The sequence below is a fragment of the Leptonychotes weddellii genome, chromosome 15 (genome assembly GCF_054177405.1).
Source record: "Leptonychotes weddellii isolate Sample4059 chromosome 15, ASM5417740v2, whole genome shotgun sequence".
Lineage (NCBI taxonomy): Eukaryota > Metazoa > Chordata > Mammalia > Carnivora > Phocidae > Leptonychotes > Leptonychotes weddellii.
The window spans coordinates 41,247,582-41,272,535 of record NC_138383.1 but is presented as its reverse complement, the minus strand read 5'-3'; the positions used below and the strand labels follow the sequence as shown (position 1 = coordinate 41,272,535).

General features: G+C 49.0%; 2 protein-coding genes across 8 annotated transcripts in view; one reads left to right on the top strand and one right to left on the bottom strand.

The window, feature by feature from the left end:
- The window catches only part of MPRIP (myosin phosphatase Rho interacting protein), a 574,668-nt gene that overhangs the window by 370,947 nt on the left and 178,767 nt on the right, over positions 1-24,954 (bottom strand). The gene's annotated exons all lie outside the window — the stretch shown is intronic.
- FLCN (folliculin) lies at positions 3,932-23,218 on the top strand. Of its 7 annotated transcripts, none has more exons than XM_031040508.2 (13): positions 3,952-4,050; positions 6,377-6,497; positions 8,620-8,892; positions 10,143-10,289; positions 11,734-11,955; positions 13,215-13,375; positions 14,913-15,004; positions 16,643-16,833; positions 18,570-18,683; positions 19,511-19,634; positions 20,677-20,808; positions 20,912-21,017; positions 21,913-23,218. In XM_031040508.2, the coding sequence occupies exons 1-13, from the start codon at positions 4,001-4,003 to the stop codon at positions 22,112-22,114; spliced, it is 1,935 nt and encodes a 644-aa protein (XP_030896368.2). In that variant the 5' UTR covers positions 3,952-4,000; the 3' UTR covers positions 22,115-23,218. The 7 variants fall into 7 exon arrangements, with proteins under 7 accessions (XP_030896372.2, XP_081661737.1, XP_030896368.2 ...); XM_081805609.1 differs by lacking the exon at positions 3,952-4,050 and adding an exon at positions 4,539-5,340 and having other exon boundaries at positions 6,377-7,212; XM_006744608.3 differs by lacking the exon at positions 3,952-4,050 and adding an exon at positions 4,542-5,340.

The following is a 24,954-nucleotide window of genomic DNA, read 5'->3' as shown; positions in this document are numbered from 1 at the left end:
ATTAATGATGGTAAACAAAGAAAAAAATCCTATCTGCATCCTTTCCTAAAATCAGAAGTTGAGACCAGAGAACTTCTGCTAATTGTAAAAGGCATTTGACAAGCCTGAATCCATATGACGTGGTAAAGTTTATTATTAGATGTGAAGAAAGCACTTGGTATTTAATATTTAACGTAAAAGGCATTTGACAAGCCTGAATCCATATGATGTGGTAAAGTTTATTATTAGATGTGAATAAAGCACTTGGTATTTAATATTTTTTTTTTTTAAAGATTTTATTTATTTATTTGACAGAGAGAGACACAGTGAGAGAGGGAACCCAAGCAGGGGGAGTGGGAGAGGGAGAAGCAGGCTCCCTGCCGAGCAGGGAGCCCGATGCGGGACTCGATCCAGGGACTCCAGGATCATGACCTGAGCCGAAGGCAGTTGCTTAACCAACTGAGCCACCCAGGCGCCCCACTTGGTATTTAATATTTAACAAGCAACTAGTATTAAATTAAAACACCAAAAGCCTTTCAGTTGAATTCTAACTGGGAGGAGAGGGCTAATTTTTAAAAGCTTTCTGAACGTGCTATGATTTAAAAAAAACAAAAGACAAACTAAATTAACACTAGAAGCTTTTCTATTTTTTTTTTTTTTAAGTAGGCTCCACACCCAATATAGGGCTTGAGTTCATGATCCCGAGATCAAGAGTCACATGTTCTACTAACTGAGCCAGCCAGGCACCCCACCAGAGGCTTTTCTTTAAGAGAAAATATTAAACTACTAATAGTCCTTGCAACTAGCTGGACACCTTACATGCAGAGTTAATTGTCTAATAACCTAAAACTTCACATTGACTTAGAGGTTGTGCATGAAATCCACCTCCTGAACTCACTATTTGCTATCTTTCAGCAGCCGGACAGACCCCCAAACTTAAACACATCAGAAAACACGTTATTTTGGATGATGGAAGAAAGGAAAGCTTAGATTATTATTTTTATAACCAGGAATCTACTGTAGTACCCTTAAAATAATGAGATGTGATTAAATATATTAGATCCAATTGCTCACAAATGAAACATACCTCTCCCTCCTGAAACTGAAAACTGATGCAGGGACATGGTGGTTTGACTCAGAGATAAAGCCCATCTGTATTCCTCAGCTATGTAAGACTGCATGTCTTACATAGACACATCTAAAAACCTCTCTGAGGAATTTTCCAAGGAGACTTGACTTGCCTTGGCTCCATGGTCTTGGCAACTGGTGTCCCTGAAGCATTCCGTGCGTCTCAATGATGAGCTGTCAATACCTAGTCAATCAAACCTCTTGCTTAGTAGTAGGAAGTCAGAAAAGCATCAAGCAATTCTGATTGGGCCCATTTCACTGGTGGAAAAAACATGTTATGGACTGTAAATGCCAGGCAGTGTGGTACATACAATGCTTTTGGTAACTTTTCATAAAATTCTTATTACAGGATACAAGCTTTGAGTTTAGCATGGTATTTCATTTGGTTGAAATTGCATTATTATAGTACCTTTATATATTAATAACTGGCGTTTTGCTGGTTTTGCTTTCTCACTGATGATGTGGGCTACATTTCTGACTTCTAAGATGTCTGTCATTGAATGTCCTTGAAGGTTTATACTGTGTGAGAACCCAGTGTAATTAACCTTTGGCACAATTCACTGATGCAAGGAATTGGCATGCAGTTGTTAACTTTTAAACGGATTATTTATAGGTTTGAGAAAGCACCTCCAAAAGGGGAGGTGGCTGAAGCCAGTGGTGCTGGAAAGGGTATTTAATGTCATAGATGGAGTCCAGCTGTAGTTAAATGCACATTGAGTTGTATTGAAAATGGCAGTGGTTGAATAAACCATCTTTCACTTGGGACCTTCATTAGCCTATCATCATGGAAATAAGGTTGTGCCCTCCACTAAGAAACTGAGGACATTAATTCCTCAAACCAGTTACAAGACGGGAACAAATATTTTTTTTCTTGGCGTAAAACCTGTCTAACCAATGTTAGTTTCAAGAACAGCTACCAGTAAGAGAAAAATGGGAAAAAAGGCTTACCAAAAAAAAAAAAAAAAAAAAGAAAAGCAAAGAAACAAAATGGGAAAAGAAAAAGGGAAACAAAACGAAACAAAAACATCTTCCTGGCTTCTTGATTGAAACAGTAGAATATGCAAGTAGATTTAAAAATATATATATTCATCTCCTTGCGAAGTGAAAATAGTCATGGTTATTGAAATTTTTGGAAAGTTTTGTGAATTACTTAGTGTGGAAGTCAATTAAGCAGATTTGTATTTAGCATTGCTGCTGTGGTTATTTTCAGGGTGAATCCTGTTCATTTGACAAATGTTGAAATGATGTTTTCTCTTAGAAATTGTAAAGGCACAGCCACACAAGGAGGCTTGCACCTTTCCATTAAGGCTTTCAAAGAATTTTGCAAACTCAGTAAAATTCAAATATCTGAATTGTTGACGGCAAAAATACAAAACAGAATTCCAAATCAGTACATCGTCGCGGGTTTTCTGTTGTTTGCTTCAAAAATTATCTTGTGACTTACGAGCCAATATATTATGTTTGTGCTGTCCAATATCATGAGAATTGGATTAGTAAGACTAAGTAAACATACAAAGGCAATGCCTAACCTCATAACTCCCACACTCCTTAATCTTTTATCACACCACTAAAGACAGAAAACAAATTGCAATTTCATTCTTTCCTCTCTTCAGTGTAATGCGGAAATTCAAAACAGTGATCGCGGTGATTTTAAGAAAAAATACAACCAGCTAATTCTACCTCCTAATGGTTGAGGCTTTTCCCCCAACACTCGACGACAACCACCTTCTGGACACCCCCTGCGGGAGCCATAGGAACCAGGACTCCGAGGTGAAGCGCCCACAGCGGAGGTCAGCGGTCTTTGGTCCGACCCGACGTAAGGTGGCAGCACCGTCTCGCAGCTCAAACGAGTTTCCTGTGGTCCAGGGTGTGATTCAAGTCCCTCTAGTTCTTCCCTCTAAGGGCCCACATCACATCATGCACCGAGGGCTTTACAATTAGTCTTTAAGTAGACAGACTAACAGGCGCCCAAGTGTTAAAAACATATATTAACAGGGGCGCCTGGGTGGCTCAGTCGTTAAGCGTCTGCCTTCGGCTCAGGTCATGATCCCAGGGTCCTGGGATCGAGCTCCGCATCGGGCTCCCTGTTTGGCGGGAAGCCTGCTTCTCCCTCTCCCACTCCCCCTGCTTGTGTTCCCTCTCTCGCTGTGTCTCTCTCTGTCAGATAGATAAATGAAATCTTTAGAAAAAAAAAAAACATATTAACAATTGACTAATATTTTTTAAAAACCGTGGACGTACTATTGTTCGCGTAGGCCAGTGTATCATGCACATGCGCACTCCGCCGCACCCCACCGCCAGTTGCAGACCTAGCCTCCCAACGGCGACTCGCGGTTGCTCCACATCACGTGACGGCCCCCTCCCGGCCCCCTGCCCGCACGTCCCACAGAAGACGGGTTCCATCGGCAATTTAATCAAAGCCAACGGTGAAACCATAAGCCACTGCCCTGCTCTTTATAACGTCGAGACGTTCTATTTCTTTCTCTCTTCGGTGTGGACCGGGAGTACTAGGTTGGCTATATTTTCCCTCAAATCTCTTTCTTAAATGATTTTTTAATTTTAAGTATCCCCCCCCTCCTTGAAATGGTTTTCTCCACTAGCCCTGCCGGTGAGGCTGGAACCATTCCGTACTTCTCGGCGGGGGGAGGCGCGGAAGTCGGGCGGCGGAAGAGGCAGGTGTCGGGCAGCCGCTTCAGGTTCCCCGCCAGAGTTCGGAGTTGCCGGGCTCGCGCGGTCTTCTCGGGTGTGCGGGCTGGGCAAGGCCCCTCTCACTTCGCGGTGCACAGGTGCGCTCGGCCAGCCCGCGCGCCCCCCCCCGCGGAGTGGACGGATGGTACGTCCCGGCCGAGTCACGCGCCTCGGGCTCGGCGCCGCAGCAGCAGCCGCGGCCCCGATGAGTGAGGCTCCCGGGACCCGAGCTGAGGTTCCCCCGGCGGACGGGAGGTGCGGGAGCTCGCGAGGCCAGGCGGGCGTCCCGGCGGGGCTGGGCGCCAGAGGGCCGACGGGCTCGAAGAGGGGGCGCAGGGCGGGTCCTGTGAGGAAGACGCTGTCAGGTGCGCCGCGGCCCGAGCGCCGGAGCCGGGCTCGGAGCTCTCCAGGCCGGTGGGAATTCGTCTCCGCCGCGCCCCCGGGGGTCGGTGCCCGTGCGGGAGCGCGTCCCGGAGCGGCCACCTGGCTTGTCCAGGTCGTTGGAACCCGGGCTGTCGGGCTGCTTCGTGGAGGTTAAGGGGAGCCTGGCTTCCGGGAGGAGGGCTTAGGAAGGGACGGGTGGTGGCGGCGGGCGGGAGCCGCTGGGGGCGCGTCTGGGGGCGAGGAAGGGGAATGGGTCGGGCCTGAGGGCCTTGGAGAAGCCTGACAGCCTTCGGGGTAGCTGTGCGGCCCCAGTGCGCTTCGAGTTGGTGTGCGGTGTTGGTGATCGGGGAGGTTAGGGGCCAGCGTGGAGGGGGTGGCCGAGAGCCTGAGATGTGGCGGGGGTGGCGGGGTGGCAGATCCACGGACGGTAAAGGGAGGAGGATCGTGACATGGGTTCAGACCCCGTCAGCGTCGTTGATTCTTTCTCCTTTAATGTTGCCAGGACACTGCACTCTTGGCCTTCCCTCCCACCCAGGTTTTGCCTTACCTCTGGTTTAGGGAAGAGGGTGTGTGTCATGATTCCTTTTCTCCCAGGCTGGCATTCTGAGGCGGGCACTCTGATGAAGTGATAGGCCCAGATCAGTGCTCTCCAGGGTGCGTAGAAGACCACATTTCTCTCTTGTTTTCTGGGTATTGTTGGACGCAACCTTATCACCTGGAAAAAATATTTACCCAAAGATTGGCGCATTGTGGATTGAGGTTCCAGGTGATCAGCAGCAGCCACTGGAGGCAGAGAACAAGGAAGAAGGAGTTTGCTGAAAGGAGGTGCTGCTTCTCCAGCCCTTGGACACCTGGCACCACCCACGGTGTCCAGCCAGGGTGACAGTAGGGGCTCCCTGTCACAGCAGAGAAAGTGCTGGAGCCATTGGATTATCAACGTTGTTACGAAGAGATTGAGAAATAGTGGCACGTGACCGTGTTTGCCCTTCTAGTGTCATCAGGGAGCTTTGTAAACAGAAATCCAGGTGAAGTTGGTAGAAATAATAGAGCCACCGCGGTGTGAATGGGTTTGAGTTGGAAGTCATCCCCTGTGGAACGTTTCACCTTGGACTTGCTGGGATCCAGCTGCTGACCTAATGAGACTCCCCTAAAGAAGACTAGGTAAAGAAGCTGCAGGGAATTCTGGTGCTTGTTAATGGTTAAGAGCCATTATGATACTCTATTTGCAAAGTGCTCTTTGAGCCTCATTAGGAAGTGAGAATGAAATAGACCCAGGGCCGGCCCAGCGCCTCGGAAAAGGGCCCTACCCCTTCGAGGTATTTGGATCTTGCTTTGGGTATAAAGTTGAAGCGATAGGGAGCAGATTTCGGCTTCTTCCTTGGATTCCGGAAAGCTTGTTGGAAGGAAGGAAAGGAACACCGAACTGTTAGGCATACTCAAGCCAGTTTATTTTCTTCGGGAAACGTCTGGTACAGATTGGAAGTGGGAGTGAATAGAGAACTGACCTCCTGCTACTCAGAATTCTGATTGCACAAGTTGTGGTTAACCTGAGAGGTGTGGGTTGGCCTCTGTTTCTCAGCTTAAGGGTCGTTCTAGTGAGATATTTGACATCACCTGGTGGGTAAAGGCTGGAGACAGGCTTTTTTCTGTGTGACTTTGGAGTTAAGTGGTACCTCCCTGTCTTCCACTAGCTGCCTGGGGCTGTGGTACTCCTGATGGGGACTGCTTTTCTTTAAAAAAACAAAACAAAACAAAAAAATTATTAATAATTAAGTCTCCCATGTTGACCATGGATGCTGGGAAGTAGCTTAGCAACATCACCTCTGGTCTATCCTTCCCATCTGAGGAGAGAAGCTTGAAGGCCTAAGATCTGAAGGGTTAAATTGGCATGGTGTGGGTGCTGCCAAGATAGTCCTCTTCTAACCAAGAGTAGGAAGGATGAAGACCTTATATTTGTAAGTGTTTTGTATTTTTAAAAGATGTAAATGTATTTATGTTTAAAGAAGTCCTTTATGAAATAATGCTGTAGGGGTGGCGAAAGTTCAGCTCAAAGTTTGGCTGCAGCGCCAGCTTGCCATCAGCTACTGCTCAGAGGCAAGAGGCCTGCTAAGCCGTTCAGATGCTGCTTGATGGTTTTATGTGCGCCACCAAGTGCGTTGCTCTTAGAATCCGCTCTTTTTTTTTTCCCCTCACCTAGAAAACATCAGGCCTTAGACCTGCAGTATGGCCGCCGTTGCCCTGCCCGACTCATTTGGAAATGGCGTTGTGTGCTCTTGTCTAGGCGGGATGGTGCACGTGTGATTTTGCTGAGTTTAAAGGTTCGTGTGGATGCTCTACAGTAAACGGGGTGAACTTTAGCCAAGTGCTGCTTTCATGCGGATGTTTTACTGGAAGGAACCTTTTCTCTTTTATGCCTCTCAAAGGAAGATGTGGCCTTTCTCCAGGGTTAAAGCCTCTGCCTTTGGGTCTCAGTGCTTCTTCCTCTGGGATTCTTACTCCATTGTCAGTCACCTCACCCCTCTTCCACAACAGATTGCTTAAACCATCATTTTCCTTGATCTCACCAGAGTGAGCCTGGTGGAACCTCTATTTAGATTTGGCTTATTTGATAAAATCTTTAAAAATAAAGTGAATTTGGCTTACTTGGGTCTCATGACACTAGGCTCTCAGACTCCGGTGTTCCCCATGCTTGTGCTCTTGAACCTTTCCTGCCCATAGATATCCTCGATGAGCTCTCTGCTTTCTGTGGCACCAGCTGTCCTCTCTCCATGGGCAGCTCCTAAATCCACTCATCTATCCAGAACTTTAATGTGGCACCTGCAGTGTGTGTCAGGAACTGTTGTAGCTAAGACCCCCACCCCCACCTTAGGGGACATTCGTACAGGTAAACACAAACAGTGCAGTTTCTAGGAGAACTAAAATAAAGCGAGGACGGGAGAGAGTGATGCGATGGAAGTGAGCAGCTGCTCTGGGGGGCTGGTTTGGGAGACCTGTCAACAGGGACATGCAAGAAAGAAGTGAATGGTGAGGATGGTGAGTCAAGCAAAGGTCTTTGGAGTGTCCCGGACCTTCATCCTCCTCTCTGCTTCTGCGGTCCAGAATCTCCATGGAACTCAGAGTTTTCCAGCTAAATGCTCTGTCTCTTCAACTCTTTCTCTGCTGCCCACCTCCCTCTAAGGAGTATCTTGTGCCCCCGCTCTCCCTATCTGCCAGGCACCCACAAGTCCCCATCTGATCCCCATGCCTGACTCACATCAGCCCAGCTCACTTTGTCTTGAGTTGTCTGTTTTGTGTTGGCCTCTGCCATTCCCACTGTCACTCGAGCGCCAACCCCTCCCTCAGGTACAAGGACAGGAGCAGTGGTAGTCGTGTCAGCTGAGAGGTTGTCTGCAAGATGCCGGGTGGGTGGCAGAGTTAGCGAGCAGGCTGGAGAAGGGAGGCTGCTGGGAGGACGCAGTGACGGACAGACCACCCAGGGTTTTGAGGATGCCGTCGCCTGGGACTCGCTCCCCGGCCCCCACGCATGTTCACACTGGGTTTGGCTTCCTGGGCAGGTGTGGCTGACTGGTCAAGCCTTGGTCACACCCATATGGGAGGATGAGGACAGAGGATATCTTACCTTCTTTGGCTCCATAATGGGAGAGAGGGTCCCCAAAAGAGAAGGGTTGACTCCTGGCCACTGGCCACTACTCAGATTTACCATATTTTCATCAGAACCTATCAGAGACTCTCCAGTCTGAAGAAAATCAGCCTTCACTGTGGCCTAGAAGGGTCCCTAAAATCCACCTCCTTCTGGTCTTCTGCCCTCGTCCCCCAACTCTCTACAGAGTCACGCCCCCTCCTTGGCCCCATGGCTCCCTTCCTCCCTTCAGCTCTCACTCAGAGAGCCCCTGTGCCCAAAATCACATCCCACCTCCTCCAGTGAGTCTCGGCCCCACACCTGCCATACTTTTCTTCCCAAAGCTGTCACCATAGGAGAGCAATCAGTTTGTCCGTCCCCTCCTAGAAGGTAAGCTCCATGAGGGCAACAGCATATCACCCAGCACAGCAGCTGCTGATAGAATAAATGAGTCTCTCCTCCAGACCCCTATGGCCTTGATCTGTGTCGTGTTTGCCACATTGTCCCTCGCGCTTGTGTTCTTCTCTGGGCTGACCACCTCCTAGCCCCGTCACAGCTCTAACTGAAGGGTTTTCCGTGTGATCCTTGAATTACACTCTCCCTCCTCCATTGCAACTCCTGATAGGCAGGGACCATGCTCTGTCTGCCGAGTTTTCCCTGCACCTGATGCCGGGCCCGCTGGCTGGCTGGCCGGCTGGCTGCCTGGGTGACCTGCCTTGCTGGCTGGGAAGCCTGCTGATGCGCCCCAGAGCAGCGGGCGGGCTCTGTGGTGCGGGCAGAGGCTGGCCGGCTGATGGTGTTTCCTCTCCTTCCCCATGCAGGCCTCCTGCTGTCTCCAGGACACCATGAATGCCATTGTCGCTCTTTGTCACTTCTGTGAGCTCCACGGCCCCCGCACTCTCTTTTGCACAGAAGTTCTGCACGCCCCGCTTCCTCAAGGGGCTGGGAATGGGGACAGCCCTGGCCAGGGCGAACAGGCCGAGGAGGAGGAGGGTGGCATTCAGATGAGCAGTCGGATCCGCGCTCACAGTCCAGCGGAAGGGGCCAGCGCAGAGTCCAGCAGCCCGGGGCCCAAAAAGTCGGACATGTGCGAGGCAAGTGTCTCTCAGGGTGTTGGAGACGTTTCTTTTTGGATCGGGTGGGCGGGAGACCCTGTGGGACTAAGCAGTGGACGGGAAGGTGTGCAGACCATTCTTTGTGGGCCCTGTGGAATGTGATCGATTCTTTCTGTGTCCCTTTAGTTCTTTCCCTTGATCCCAGCTTTAGTTTTTTCCACCCACCCCGTGCCAACATTGACAGTTGACGCAGTTGACATTTGCTTTTCAGCCCTTCCCTTTGCATGCTTGCATCTGTACCCTGGCCCATCCTCGGCTCCACTTCCTCAGTCCAGTGTCGTGCAAGGTTTCCTCTTCCCAGGGGCCTGGCTCTTACTTTTGGTGTGGTTGTGTGAGCTCTAGGGAATGAAGTTTAAGTTCCCTCAACCGGCTGCTGCTTTGTGTGACAGACCCGAGTCGGGACCTGAAATCAGCAGTGGTGTGAGCCCTGCCACTGCAGGGTGAGCAGGAACCCAGCCACAGTAGTTTGGGTGCGCTGAGAAGCAGACGGCAGGCACAAGACTGATCTCTTTCTTGCTGGAAGCCCCTGTGGGGAGAGCCTTGCTGCTGGGAACGAGTCTGACGGCTGTGCAGGAGAGGAGGGAAGGAAAGGGTGCCGGACAGAGAGAGTCCTTGAGCTGGCATTGCCACGGGGACCGGCTGGCCGCAGTACCGTCCTGGGTGGCCTCCGGGCGGGATAGCCTCTGGGATGCGAGGCCTTGGTGCTCGTGTGGCAGTGGCTCCCGAGGGGCAGCAGCCGGGCACCAGCCAGGTCCACTCCCGAGCATGGGCTCTGAGCTTGTGTTCCCAGGGTGCCGCACCAGCCGCCTGAGGCCCCTGCGAAGCGGTTGTGTCAGGACCAAGGACAGAGGCTAGTCACACTCACTTGTGTGAGCCACTTTGCAACCCTGGGCCTCTGCCTTGCCTCCTGCAGAATGAGGCTTCTCGCTATAAGTATCTCATAAAGTTGCACTGTGGGCTAAATGAGACCGTGCATGCAGAGCTCTTTGTAATACCTGCTACATAAGTGCTCAGCAGATTAGATCTCATATTCATACTCTTTGACGATCTTTGTGATCTGAGATCTTCAGAGATCTATTCGGGAAACATTGAGATCTTCAGAGAAGTGTAACTCTAGAAGCCTGTTATTTTTATAGGAAAATGGATTGGGTTTTCTCGTTCAGATGTGCATAAGAAAGTTTGTTGCCTGCTTCCTGACTAATTGGTTTTCTTCTCCTTCTTGGTGGCAGGGCTGCCGGTCCCTTGCTGCTGGACATCCCGGGTATATCAGCCATGATAAAGAGACCTCGATTAAATATGTCAGTCACCAGCACCCCAACCACCCCCAGCTCTTCAGCATCGTCCGCCAGGCCTGTGTGCGGAGCCTAAGCTGTGAGGTGAGCACCGTGACCCTGGAGGGGACTCTGTGGGAATATCACACACACTCCCAGATGCCCCGAACAAGTTCACTACTGGTTACGGAAAGGAAGACAGAGGTCAGTCCTTCACGAAGAGGACGGGGGATCAGTGAGCAGGGAGCACGGAGCAGCCCCAGTTCTCTCGAACTCCAGAATAAGTTGGGTTGGACTCCAGTGTTCTGAACGGTTGCTAGCTTATCGTTTCAGGCACGAAACTTTTGTTATGTGTCCATTCTTGATGAACATATTTCTAAGAAATTAACTATTTCTAGGTTATGTGGTTCACCATACCAGACATCACCTTTTTTATTGTCTCAATCATTGCTGTAAGCCTTAGTGGTTACCATGTGCTCTCACTTCCCAACAGATGAATCAGTTTGTTCCTAAACTTCCTAGCTCCTGTTGTTGAATTCAAGTCTTAGCTCTTATGTTTTTTGGTTTTCTGGTTTTTGAGATTGATTTATTTATTTTAGCGAGAGAGAAAGTACACGTGTGTGCACACATGAGTGGGAGGGGAGAGGGAGAGAGAATCTCAAGCAGACTCCATGCTGAGCGCCAAGCCTGATGTGGGGCTTGATCTCACAACCCTAAGATCATGACCTGAGCTGAAACCAAGAGTCGCATGCCCAACCGACTGTGCCACACAGGTGTCCTTGGTTCTTATGTCTTTACTTATCACGAAGAATTCATAAATCAGTTATAAAACTTCCCTTCTCCATACCCACTTGATGAGATACAGTGAAGCCCCCTCTCAGTTTTAACTTACGGTTGCAGTGTGCCTACCTTTAGCTGGTTCCCTCTGTTTGATTTCCTACTACTAATTTTGATTCCTGCTAACTTTTTTTTTTTAATTTATTTCCTGCTGCTGATCAGCTAGAAGCAGATGATTGTGCCTGATAGAATTGTGTGTAAAGTAAGAGTGAATGTGTCATGAGGGAGACCTAACATCTGTCCTGTAAACAAAGTATGCAAATTTTATTGTATGGACTCTGTAGTAACTGCTTTGACCTTCTGCAGTGTATTCCAAATGAGTGATGTTGGCCAATTTGAGTCTGGAAGAGATACAATATTTTTTTCTTTTTTAATCATGTGTCAGTAGCTTGTTCACTTTTATTGCTGAGTAATATGTCATTCTATGACTATATGCCACAGCGTATGGAACAGATACAATATTTGAACAGGAGTGATTTATGGCTCGGCGTAGAAAAAAGGTCATGAACCTACTTGACAGGCCCTTGCAATCCATGGTAATAAATGTTATCTTTAGAAAGTTTGATCCCAGAAGCAGATGAAAGCAGTTTTCCTCTCTTGTCCCCAGCTTTCCCTCTCTTCCTGTAATGAATGCTAGTGAATTAGTACAGAAAGATAAGTTGGAGGAGGAGGATTTGACTGTCACCACAGCAGGCAGTGTTGATTTTCGCAGGTCTGCCCTGGCCGGGAAGGCCCTATCTTCTTTGGGGACGAGCAGCATGGTTTCGTGTTCAGCCACACTTTCTTCATCAAAGACAGCCTGGCCAGGGGCTTCCAGCGCTGGTACAGCATCATCGCCATCATGATGGACCGGATTTACCTCATCAACTCCTGGCCCTTCCTGCTTGGGAAGATCCGAGGGATCATTGACGAACTGCAGGGCAAGGCACTCAAGGTGACCCCACGTACAGGGAGAGTGGGTGGCAGTCGGGGAGGAGCTTGGCACTGACGGGGTCAGAGCGCAGGTGGCTTTATTATCTCTAGGTCTTGCGGCCGTTGCTCTGTCCGAATTGTGGTCTTCGACTTCAGAGTCAGGGCTGTGGCCAGCAGTCCTGCTTGCTTCACTGGCCTCTCTTGAGTCCACTGTTGTCCCAGTTCCCATTCAGCTCTGGCTTCTTTACTGCGCTCACATGCCCTGGTGTCTTTGCTCCCTCTGGCCTTCATTTGGAAGCCTGTTCATGAAGCGTGTCGTAGACCATCACCAGCGTAGACCCCTAGCTATGGCATCGCGTCTCTCAGAGCAGGCCCGGTTGTGCTGTGGTGACAGACAGCCCTCAAACCTCAGTGGCCTAAAACCACACCATTTGGGGGGGTTTTGTTGTTTTGTTTGGGTTTTTTGTTTGTTTTTTATGTTTTGTTTTGGGCCTTGGTGGAGTTTTTTGTTTTTGTTTTGTTTTTTGTTTGGAGAGAGAGCGGGGTGGGAGCAGAGGGACAGGGAGAGAGAGAATCCCAAGCAGCCTTCACGCCCAGTGTGGAGCCTGACACAGGGCTTGATTCCATGACCCTGAGATCATGACCTGAGCCAAAAACTGAGAGCCCGATGCTCAACCGACTGAGCCACCCGGCGTCCCACAGTGTTTTGTTGTTGGTCGTGTTGTGTGTCCATTGCAGGGATGGGAGGATTTACTCATTGTAGTCAGCCCAGCAGCTGGAGCAACATCCGTATCGGAACGTTGCTGATTTCCCTGCGAGAGGCCGTAGATGGTGCTGGAGGGCCTCGTTCTTCTCTCACCTCCGTGCCAGAACAGGGCACATGTCCCACCCGCACCAGGTCTCTCACTGAAAGCCTCCATGTGCTGGGACGGGGGGCAGGGGACTGGAAGGACGTGAAGAACAGCAGTGATGAGCACGCAAGGTCCTGTACCACCTGAGTGCCCATCGGGTGCCTAATGAGTTGGTTGTGGGAGAGGACACAGGAGAAATTCTTAACCGCTTCCTCTTCCTCAGGTAGCTTCTCATTAAGCTGTGAGGCAGAAACCGTTCTGTTTGGGGTGAGGAGACCGGGGGCACTTTTCTGTGGCCTGCATCAGGGCAGCAGAATGGGACAGAATCTTCTGGAGTAGGATCCAGGAAGTTGGCTGCGGACGAGCTGGCTCTGGGCTGCTCGGCTGCTTCTGTTTTGCTCAAAGGCCGCCTGTTCCCTTTGCATTTCAGGTGTTTGAGGCAGAGCAGTTTGGCTGCCCGCAGCGCGCCCAGAGGATGAACACGGCCTTCACACCCTTCCTGCATCAACGCAACGGCAATGCGGCTCGTTCGTTGACATCCTTGACGAGTGATGACAACTTGTGGGCATGCCTTCACACGTCCTTTGCTTGGTAACCACGTTTGCAGGGTTTCAGCGACTGTTAGAGTGAGAGCAGTCACGGTGTACTGGGTGGGTGCCGCATGAATCTGGGGAAACCATCGTTGGCTGAGTTTCCCGGGTGCCTCTGTGCCGGGTACTTGTTGGCAGGCGCTGACCTGCGTCCTGCTTTTGCTCTAGGCATCTTCCCTCGGGCATATAGAAAACAGACTGAGAGGGCCCTCACTTCCCCATATGTTTAAGATGATGCTCGTACGCCAAGAGCAGTGATCTCCCTTTTTTGTCTCCAACAACAGAGCTTTATGTCACACAGCTCTGTGGGTCAGGAATTTGGGAGTGGCTGGCCTGGATGGTTCTGGCTGGGCTGCTCAGGGGTTCATCAGTCAGGGCTGCAGCGGTCCGAGGTTTGCACCCCTCTTGCAGCTCGGTGCGGGCTGCTGGGGGCCCTTCCAGCACAGGCCGTCTGTTAGGAGTGTGCTGGGGCACTCAGATCTGCCTGGTCAGGAGGAAAGGATTGCCTCCGTCTTCTGAATATCACCACAGTCTGTCCTCTGGCCTCAGATTGTTTCTGTTCCTTCCATTGCAAGATGTACTTCTCCCAAAGACATCCTTGTGCAGCCGTGGCTACGAGTCTGGGGCCTCGTCGCCTAAATCAGGTCCGGGTGCAGAGGACGTGCGTACCTGGAACAAAGATCTTCGAGGGTAGTTCCTGAGGACCTACGAACAAAAGAGAAAGTCTCTGTCTCTCATGCTCTACAGAAAATCATCTAGGAGAGATTTTCAGACAGACCCACAGTAGAATAAACAGTACAGTGAACTGCATACCCTCATCATCCAGCTGTAGCAGTTGCCAACATTTTACGGCTTTTTCTGTCCCCTCCCTTTTTCTTGAAATACTTTCTTATTTTTATTTTATTTTATGTATGTATGTATGTATGTATTTATTTGACAGAGACAGACACAGCGAGAGAGGGAACACAAGCAGGGGGAGTGGGAGAGGGAGAAGCAGGCTTCCTGCGGAGCAGGGAGCCCGATGCGGGGCTTGATCCCAGGACCCTGGGACCATGATCTGAGCTGAAGGCAGACGCTTAACCAACTGAGCCACCCAGGCGCCCCTGAAATATCTTTTTTAAAGCGGATCTTAGTTGTATCATTTCAAATATAAAACCATATCCAACAAAATTGACAAATTCCTTAGCATCATCCAGCCCAATCCGTGTTCAGTTTTCCTGTTTTCTTGTTCAGGATTGATTTTTGAAATGGGATCAGATCACAGCTGTGCAGCATGCACCTCGTTCTGTTCTTAGTCTAGAGCAGTTTCTCCGATGCCTCTGCCACAGATTTTTCCATACCTCTTGTTGGGGGACCTGGGTCATTTGTCCTATAGAATGCTCCCTTTGGATTTGGCTGATTGTGACTTTGTGGGTCTGTGCAACAGGATCTTCTATACCCATATTTTCTGTGAACTAGTAGATCAAAAGGCTTGATAGGCTTCAGGTTCCATTTTCATTGTGGCAAGAAGACCTCATAGGTGGTGCTTTGCTCTCCAGGCTCCTGAAGGCGTGTGGCAGCCGGCTGACTGAGAAGCTCCTGGAGGGTGCGCCCACCGAGGACACCTTGGTCCAGATGGAGAAGCTTGCAGGTGAGCTGGGAGTGCTTGTGCTGGACACCTCTGCCTGCATCGGCTGTCGGGGCCCATCTCACAGCCCCCCGGCCCTCCATCCTGTTGAAAGGGACCCTAGGATCAGTAACCCAGGAGGAACATCTGCAAGAGCTCGCCCTTTAGCCTTAGTGTTTTTACTGTGGTTTCCTGTCTCCTTTTTCTTGACAGTCACATGAAGGCATCTACCACCCTGGGCAGCCTGGGAAAGTCTGTTATTGAGGGCTGTTAGGCGGTGGGGAAGATGGATTGATGGAAGGTTTTCTTGTCCCTGTCCTGTGATCCCCAGGTGCTTGCCCTCTCTAGACACTTGAACAATAAAATGTTATGCTTCAGGTGGACCCAGGGTTTCCATCAAGGGTGGTTCCCAAGCCTTACCAATGTCTGGGTAGTCCTCCCCAGGTTTTTGATCGGAGCTGCACATCTGGGGCTCAGGATCCTGTGTTTTAAGTAACTTCCCAGGGCATTCTGCTGTGGCGTGTACCAGCCCAGGAACCTCTGCTCTCAATCCGTGTACCAGCCCAGGAACCTCTGCTCTCAATCCTGGCTGAGCTGCTCTTTCAGAGATGATTTGATTCTTGGTAACCTAGGTCAGCAGCCTCAGCTTTGGGCTTGGGTAAACCAGACTTGCGATGTATGTTGTGTGTAGTGTGTTACGAGTAACACTTGATGTGCTTCAGGGTGCAGATAATTGGCCTTAATAAATTGGAACTGTTTCAAGGTTATTCCTGTAGTCAGGTGACTTTGCACGCACTTGGATTCCAGCATGCTTTCCTGAGTGGAAGAAAGGGAGTAGAGTTTCAGCGAGGGCAGAGTATGCTCCGAAAGACAAAAACTTGTGGTCCACCTTCACGCCCTCGCGGATCAGCGGACCCTAGAACCATTTATTATTGTGATTTCAAATTTCTAGGGTAGTGAAAATGGCAAGGGTAGTCTGTTGGTGAGAGTATTTAGAGAGAGCCAAGTACATCAGAGCTTTCAGGAAAGAGACATGCAGGCATGCAGGGCTGTCATGTGTTAGACTGTATTTTAGTCCGGAGCACACACTTTGGATTTGGACAGACCTGGCTTCAGATCCTGGCTCTGCTCCTCTCGCACGTTCTGTGACCAGACAAGACCTCTTCCCTGTGGATCTCACTTGGATTATGGAGTGAAGATGTCCTTAGTTGGGATGGTTGTCACAGAGATTAATGGAAATAACAAGTATTTCTTTTTCTGTAAAATGGGGAGAGTAGTACTGACCTCAGGACAGTTGAAAGGAGGAAGTGAAAGAATGTGTGGAAGCCTTTAGAATAGTGCCTGAGTGGGAAGTGGGAAGTGAACGAGCTATCCTCCTTCTCGTCGTTGCTTTGAATCATCCCATGACCACGAGCAGCTCACAGTCTCGCGGGTGCCTGCCTCGTAATGCAGCGTGAGGCTTTGAGCTGAGTAAGTAAGTAAACAGACTTGGCCCTCCCTGCTCCCCGCAGGGCTCCGAGGACAAATGGCATAGATACTGGCCCAAACCAGAAATCAGGAATGCCTTGGGCTAAAGTGGACACCACAGCGCTGTCGCATCTGGGGAGTGAAGGCATCCAGGGACAGCATGTTTCATAAATGTCTTTGTTGTCCGCCTTGCAGACTTGGAAGAGGAATCCGAAAGTTGGGACAACTCCGAGGCTGAAGAGGAGGAGAAAGCTCCTGTCTTGCCAGAGGGTGCAGAGGGGCGGGAGCTGACCAAGTGCCCAACAGATTCTTCCTTGCTCTCAGACGGTGGAAACTGGCAGCCCCGAAAGATGTCTGTCTTTAAGTCCCTTCGGCACATGAGGCAGGTAGGCGGCAGAGGGGTAGACCCCCATTCAGAAACTATGGAGAAGAGCCCAGTCCCCTCCTTCTCATCCAGCACACTTTGTCCTTTAGGCCCAGGATGTTCAGACCCAGTGGGGATTGATTGGTTAGGAGTAACCAAAAACCCTCAATGGCTGGCCAAAGACAGCTGGGGCTGTGTGGGGTATCTCGGCCACAGGCACAGTGCTCCCCTTTTAGTGCTGACGTAGGTGTCTTTTATACAGAAAGCCCTGCATGGTTGGCTTCTCATGGTCCTCTGACCTTGTCACGCTGGAACCTTTTAAAGGAAATGCTGTTCATGGCACTGTTGGTTTGCGTGCGGCCTTAGACGCTTTGCAAAGTGCAAATTATGGCCCTTGCAGAAAATTGGAAGGAATCTGGATGTCCATCCATAGGAATTCCACCCAAACAATGGAATGTCCTTAAATACAGAGAGGAAAGCATCTAATATATCATACAGGGTGGTGTGCGTGTTTATATACATGCGTGCTGGAGACAGGCCTCACCCAACAGTGTCGACCATGGTTATGTTCGGTTGGACGGGAAAAAGAGATGACAAGATTACAAGGGCAGTCCCTTTTATGTTTTTCTGTGATTACTTTTACAATGAGCATGAGTTTTAACAAAAGGTAGTTATTTCTGTTTTGAAAAATGGAGTAAAGACTGATTTAATGGCAGATGCTCTGTGGGGCTTCTGAATGAGGAACATTCACCCACCAAAACCGTGTATTTGGCTAAAATCGTCCTTGTCGATTGCTTACGTGGATTAAAGTTAGAAGGAATCTTCAATCCCAGGGGAGGTGGGGGTATTTTGAAGCTATAGGAGTTTTGGAAAATGTAATATTTCTAGCCTCCCCCTTTTTTTTAAAAAGCCATCTTATAAGTTATAGGATAACAGACTGAACTCCCCCAAAACTCCAGTGTCAGAGAAGTTACAAAGAGTCAGGTGGACAGAGGGACTGTTCTGGCATAAAACGGGGTAGACAGCAGAATAAATGAAACAGTCTTTGATCCTTAAGGGACTCCTGGATTGAAAGAAAACAGCTGTCAAGGACATTGTTAGAGATTTGGAGCTGCGGATACTGGGTTGATGGCACATCTGTGTGGTGTTTCTGGGGGTGGTGTGTACTGGGGTTCTGTAGGAGAGCCCTTGTCCTTCCTGGGTCCTGAAGCGTCATGCTGCCTGTCCCTTACTTTGACGTGATTCGGCAAGATGGTGTAGAGAGAGAAAGTGAATGTTGCAAATAGCTAACACATTTTCTGCTTCAAGGTTTTTGTTTGTTTGTTTTAAGATTTTATTTATTTATTTGACAGAGAGAGGGAGAGACGGCTAGAGAGGGAACACAAGCAGGGGGAGTGGGAGAGGGAGAAGCAGGTGCCTGGCCGAGCAGGGAGCCCAATGCGGGGCTCAATCCCAGGACCCTGGGATCGTGACCCGAGCTGAAGGCAAACGCTTAACAACTGAGCCACCCAGGCGCCCCTTCTGCTTCAAGTTTTTAAAAATAAAATTGGGGAAAAGATCCTACAGTGTGCCAGGGCTTTGGGATCAGGCTTCCAGGTGCTCATTCAGAGGCCTCCACCTTCCTCCTCCTGACCACGGGCAAGTCAGCCTGCCCTTCCCTCTCTTCAACCCATCTTCCTTCACACTACAGAGAACACAAATAATTTTGGTTGCACAAAAGAAAATTCAGGGCAGAAAGCACTGAACTGTATTTTTCAGGTCCTGGGTGCCCCGTCCTTTCGCATGTTGGCCTGGCATGTTCTCATGGGGAACCAAGTGATCTGGAAAAGTAGAGACGCAGACCTTGTCCAGTCAGCTTTTGAAGTTCTTCGGGTAAGAGTAGCTTTTCTTGTAAGTGTTTTATAGCGGGACGGTGTTTGCCTAGGTTGTTTTGTTTTGTTTTGTTTTTTAAATCCTGACCGTGGGTGTTAATGTTAGGATTCAGGGATGGCTCGGTCCAAAGGTTCATGCCTGAATCTGAGATCTGTGCTTTTTCTCCACTGTTGAAAATGGCAGTCCTTGATGGTTGTTATTTCCAGTGGAAGGAGTCTGTGCTATCTTGATAGAGTGATAACTAACTACCCTACCCCCAACCCCCGGATCCCTCTAAGAAGCCGTTGGCATGGTTCACAGCTGCCTTAGAAGCAGGTTTGGGTCATCACATGTCCCTGTGCACAGAACATTCCTGATGAGTCAGGTGAGATGCGGGTCTACCATGCTGTCTGCACCTCAGAAGTGCAGTGGGTGCCAAGGCCCAGGTCTGGCTGATGATATTTAAGTCCTCAGAAACCTTGTTCATGCTTAATATCTGCCTAGGCCTGTGAGGGAAATGTGAGAGAAAATGAGTATGACAGAATCTCTCAAAAAGCTTATAATCTCTTTTTGGAGTGAGGGAAGAGAGACAAACATCTGAGAAGTCAAAGAATAATAGAAAGATTAATACCACAAAACAAGAGGTAGCACAAATCCTGTATGACTGATTGCTGGATTAGGAGTTGGGCCATGCAGGAGACACCCCAGTGGGGCCAAGTGACCAGGAACGCCTTCTGGGAGGAGAGAGGCTTTAGACCGACTGCGGAGGGCACACGGGGGGTGGGTGATGGTGACGGGCGGGGCATGTTCCAGCTAGCATCAGATCCGAGTCACTGTGTCCTCTCTAGACGATGCTGCCAGTGGGCTGTGTCCGCATCATCCCTTACAGCAACCAGTACGAGGAGGCCTACCGCTGCAACTTCCTGGGGCTCAGCCCACACGTGCAGATCCCCTCCCACGTGCTGGCCTCAGGTACATCCCTCTCCTGTCTGAGCCAAGGTCCTGAACCTGTGGGCTCAGAAGTGGAACTGCATCTTAGCTGTGGATCTGAGGATGCTGCCTGTGGGAATGCTGGCTGCTCAAAAGCAGGAGGACCAGCTTTCCCTGTGGCTTTGGCCTCTGTTTTCTGTCTTTAAAATGGGCGAGGGTTGGACAGGACAGTCTCAGAGTGAGGGTGGCTTGCTGGGCATGGTTCTTGGTGGAGGGCAGGTTACAGTCATGGGAATGGAAACAACCGAGATGGATGTCAGAGGTTTGTCGTGCTGTTCTGCCAGCAAGATTCGGGAGGCAACTCTTTTCTTGTCTGTGCCTTAAATCCAGCCTTGACATTCACTAGTATAGCGGGGCCTGGCTCTGCCCTCAGCACAGACAGGCTTACTCCTCTGGGCTGAGAGCCAGGAATCTAATTAGCATCCTTGTCTTTGGTTTGAGGAGCTCAGGAGTCTGGTTGGGTAGAAATCCCAGGCTCCCCGGGCAAGCCAGTGGCCTCCCCGAGCACTCTGAGAGATGGCCGGAAGCCCGATCGGCAGGGCATTTGGTGCTCAGCAGTCCTGAGCTGCCACTGCGTTCAGCATCCCAGGCTGGGTCCTGAGTCCCTGAGAGGCAGCACCTTTTTTTTGGAACACAGGCTCCTGTTTTCAAAGATGAGCTTGAAATTCTTAACCACTCCTGGCAGTATGACCTTGAGCCAAACCACTTAGCTTCTTTGACTCTCTTTCCCTGTCATAAAATGGGACTAACGTTGGGACCGCCGTCACAGGGCTGTTTGGCATTAAGTGAATTTCAGATACATAATTAGTAGTTAGTGGAATATAACACATTAACTGAGGCAAGAGGTAGCCCTTAACTCTGCTAACAGATACACTGCAGAAGGCTTTCAGTGGCCAGGCGTTAGTCAGGGAGGCGGCTTTCCGCTCTTAGATCCGAGACGGACTTGGGAGCGTTGGCGGCGGGCAGCAGGCTCCCTGGGGGCAGAGGCTCGCCTTCCAGCGCGGTGCATTTTGTGCTGCTGCAGAATTTGCTGTCGTCGTGGAGGCCCATTCAGCCCCTCGCTCCAGCCTCCACCCAGCCGGGTGTGAGGATGACCAGTCCCTCAGCAAGTACGAGTTTGTTGTGACCAGTGGAAGTCCTGTAGCTGCGGACCGAGGTGGGTGCTGCTGAGCCGCCTCCCTTTCACCACGGTGAGTGGGGAGAAGAACGCTGAGGCTGCCTCTCGCTCGCCCATGCTGACAACCCGCCCTTGTTCCCAGTTGGCCCCACCATCCTGAATAAGATGGAAGCAGCTCTGACCAACCAGAATCTGTCTGTGGGTGTGGTGGACCAGTGCCTCGTCTGCCTTAAGGAAGAGTGGATGAAGTAAGCACACCCCGCGTTGGCCCCTGGAGTCTGCCTTCTCATGGGGGTGCTGGGCAGCCAGTAGCAGTTACGTTCTGCTGGCAAGAGCCGGGAGCTATTTTCAGAAAAAGTTGTGGCCTCCCTGAGAAGTGGGGTAGAATAGAGATTCAGAGCAGGGGTTCAAATAGCATCTTTGCCATTTAGTCTCTTAGCTGGGTGACCTTGAGCAAGGTCGGCACTCCTAGTCCTCACGATGCTCCTCTGTGAGATGGCGGTGACAATTGCCTCCAAGAGAAGTAGTTAATTTTGCTGCTTAATTAACTTTAAAAATCTGAAAGCCAGGGGCATCTGGGTGGCTCAGCCCGTTAAACATCTGCCTTCAGCTCAGGTCATAATCTCAGGGTCCTGGGATTGAGTCCCGAGTCGGGCTCCCTGCTCAGCAGGGAGCTGATTCTCCCTCTCCCTCTTCCCCTCCCCCCCACTCGTGCTCCGTCTCTCTCTCTCTCTCTCTCTCAAGTAAATAAAATCTTTAAAAAAAAAAAAAATCTGAAAGCCAGATGACAGATGTTTCTTTTCTGTTAAAGTTAGACTAGTTATTTATTTCCTTAATAAGTTTCCTTTAGTAATTTTTTGTGAAATTCAGTTAGACATTGTCCTAATTTCCAATAATACAATGAAGCTAAGGAGCCACAAATTCCTTTAATGAATTTAAAAGAAAATGGGCTTTCCCCCCCATTTTGAGGCAGCGGCCTCATTACGCAGGGTTAGAACTGCCAGGCCGGGGAGAGGTGCTGGAGCGTCCTGGGTCCTGAGCCGCCACTCTGTGTGCTGGCCTTGAAGCCGTTAGGCCTTGGGCCCTGAACCGTGGTGTGATTTTGCTGTGGTATCTGAGCATTGTGTTTTTGGTTTTCTTCAGCAAAGTGAAGGTCCTTTTCAAATTCACCAAGGTGGACAGTCGGCCCAAAGAGGACACGCAGAAGCTCCTGAGTATCCTCGGAGCATCTGAAGAGGACAATGTCAAGCTGCTCAAGTTCTGGATGACGGGCCTGAGCAAAACCTACAAGTCCCACCTCATGTCCACGGTTCGCAGCCCCACAGCCTCAGAGCCTCGTAATTGACCCCACCGTGGGAACGTGAGCCCATGCTCACCTTCACAGAAGTGATTAGCATCCCCGCCGCTGAACTCAAGGATGGGTCTCTGACGGCAGTCACACACTGCTTTTGTTTCTGAACTGCCGGCATGGAGTTCTTTCCTAGCAAGCAGTGGAAACCCTCGGGGCTGAACCTTGCCCTCCGTGTGGGATTTGGACCTGGTATAGTTTTCGGCACCATTCCACAAGCTGTTTGAATTGCTCTAGCCCTAAAGAGGGCCGTGGGAGACTTGGGACAGTAGGTCCCCTGTGTTTGAGCACCCTATGAGAGAAGACTAAGGAGGACATGCATCTTATGTCTCTCAAGGATTTAGACTCAAAATTTATAGGAAAAACATGTCAGGCCAGTCCCAACTTGGGTATTTTGGCCGCAGTAACAAACCTCTCAAGGTTCATGTTTGAACCTTTCTATTCTGATATTCAAGACTTTTCCAGGTTTTATATATGTTTATATATATTGTATGTTTTGCTACGGTTGTGAATTTTCAGGACATGTGCCGATCCTTAGTCATCATTAGTAATCTGGTTTTGAGCTCTGGGAATGGCTTTTGGGGTGGAATAGATGTTTCCTCATTTTTGGGCCCTTTGGGATTCATGTTCTGGAACCATGTGACTACGAAGTCTTTTGGCCATGCTCTCCTATGATTGCTTGGACATTTCCCTGTAGCTTGAGGACAGGCCCCTGATCTTTTTTTTTTACACAAAGGTGATACTTTGCTGAAATGTCAGATGGAGCCATTTGACTTGCCTAACTCACTGGATGTGGAGTTGAGAAACCCACCATGGTTTTATTCCATGTCACTTTGCCCTTTATTGCTTCTTTAAACATTTAGATTTGGCTACAGGTAACAATTTTCAGAGTATGGTGATTTAAGATAGTTTCATCATCCCAGCATGCACTTTTAATAAGGATTCATGGCTTGGAGGGATTTTTCCAGCAGATTTGCTGATTTGTTTATAGTTTTTTTGGTGTGTTTGCTTAATTTATATTTAACATGGAAACTAAGTTTATATGACTAGGTATCTATCATGCAGGAACATTGAAACACAATAAAGATGTATTTTTATAAACTGTTGACTACAAGGTTTTGTTGGTTTGATAACCTAGAATTTCCACGGGATCAGTAACAGAAAATACTATGGCTAAAATAACACCTATGATGGAACTATTTTGAAACTCTGGGGTCTGTTAAAGGCTTGCAAATTCTAGAAGACTTGGACTGTACATTGTGGTTACTTTTGATCAATTTCAGCTCCGAGCACAGTAGCACTACCCATCCCCTGCCCCCAGCCACAGAGCAGGTGTGCAGGTGTTCCCGGACGGGGCTGCATATACCATATGGGAGCTATGGTGGGTGAAAAGGAGCCTAGACTACAACTATGAGGGAATCTGTGCTCTGATTACTGGTTGTTGCTTCTGATCACAGTGGTGCAAAGAGCCTGGCAGTCACTGTTGCAAGCCCTTACCCTCTGGCTGCCAGGAGCCTTAATGGTCCAGTGCCCTTTCCCCTCCTTCAGCTGTGTGTGTGTGTGTGTTTCCCCTTTCAGGAAATTCAGGACAAAAAACAAGGGCATTCAAAAACAAGTGCATATACAGGGGATATAAGAAACTGTGCATGCCCAAGGAAGGGCTCAGAAAAGACCTGAGAAAAATGTAGGTTTATACTTCAGTCTGATCCTGGCAAAGAGAAAGCCTACAACCATAAAAATAAAAGACAAAAAAAACGGAACCTCGGGGAAGGGGGAGTATCTGATTTTCAGTTATCACATTATTAGATTTAAATGTCTAGTGTTAACAGAAAATCACAAGGCATACAAAGAAAAAGGAAAGTATGTCCCATTCAAAGGAAAAAAATATCAACAGAATCTGTCCCTGAAAAAGACTTAATGGTAGATACACTAAACAAAGACTTTAAAACAACTGTCTTAAAGATGCTCACAGAACTAAAGGAAGATGTGAAGAAAGCCAAGAAAATGTGTAAACAAAATGGAAATATAAAGAAACAAAACCTAAAAGGAAAACAATTCCAGAGCTGAAAACTACAACTGAAATGAAGAATTCATCAGAGTGACTCAAAGGCTGATTTGAGCAGGTAGAAGAATCAGTGAACTTGAAGATAAAACAGTGGACATCACTGAGGCCTAACAGAAAAATTGAAGAGAGTGGACAGAACCTAAGAGAACTATGGGACACCATCAAAAGGATCAACATACACATTGCAGGAGTCCCAGGAGAGAAAGGGGCAGAGAACATTCAAAGAAAGGATGGCTGAAAACTAACCAAATTTGATGAAAGATAGGAACATAAATATACAAGAAGCTCAAAAACTCCCAAGTGGAATGAACTCAGAAAGAGCCACACTGAAAACATTCTAATCAAACTTCCAAAAGATGAAGAGCAAATCTTGAAAGCAACAAGAGAGAAGCAAATCATCACTCACAGGAGATCTTCAGTAAGAATACATACAGATTTCTTATCAGAAACGTGGGAGGCCAGAGGACAGCATGGCAATATATGTAAAGTGCTAAAGCAAAAAAACCCCACAAAAAATAAAAACAAAACCAAAAAAAAACCCAAACCCTGTCAACCAAGAATCCTGTATCCAGCAAAACTGTTCAAAAGTCGGGGGAAATCAAGACATTCCCAGATAAGAGAGGGGGCAGTTTGTGACCACTAGACCTGTCCTGCAAGAAATGCTCCCAGGAGTCCTGCAAGGTGAAATGACAGGACACCATCTGCACCTCAAAGCCATGTGGAGAAATAAAGATCTCAATAAACGTAGATCCTGGGCAATTACAAAAGCTAG

Bases quoted from the DNA above. Each gene is read 5' to 3' on its own strand.
- FLCN (XM_081805608.1), top strand. From the start codon at position 6,309: ATGGTTTTATGTGCGCCACCAAGTGCGTTGCTCTTAGAATCCGCTCTT. The intron at 13,376-14,912 runs GTAACCACGTTT...TTTGCTCTCCAG, and splicing joins CTTCACACGTCCTTTGCTTG to GCTCCTGAAGGCGTGTGGCA. The intron at 18,684-19,510 runs GTAAGAGTAGCT...TGTCCTCTCTAG, and splicing joins CAGCTTTTGAAGTTCTTCGG to ACGATGCTGCCAGTGGGCTG.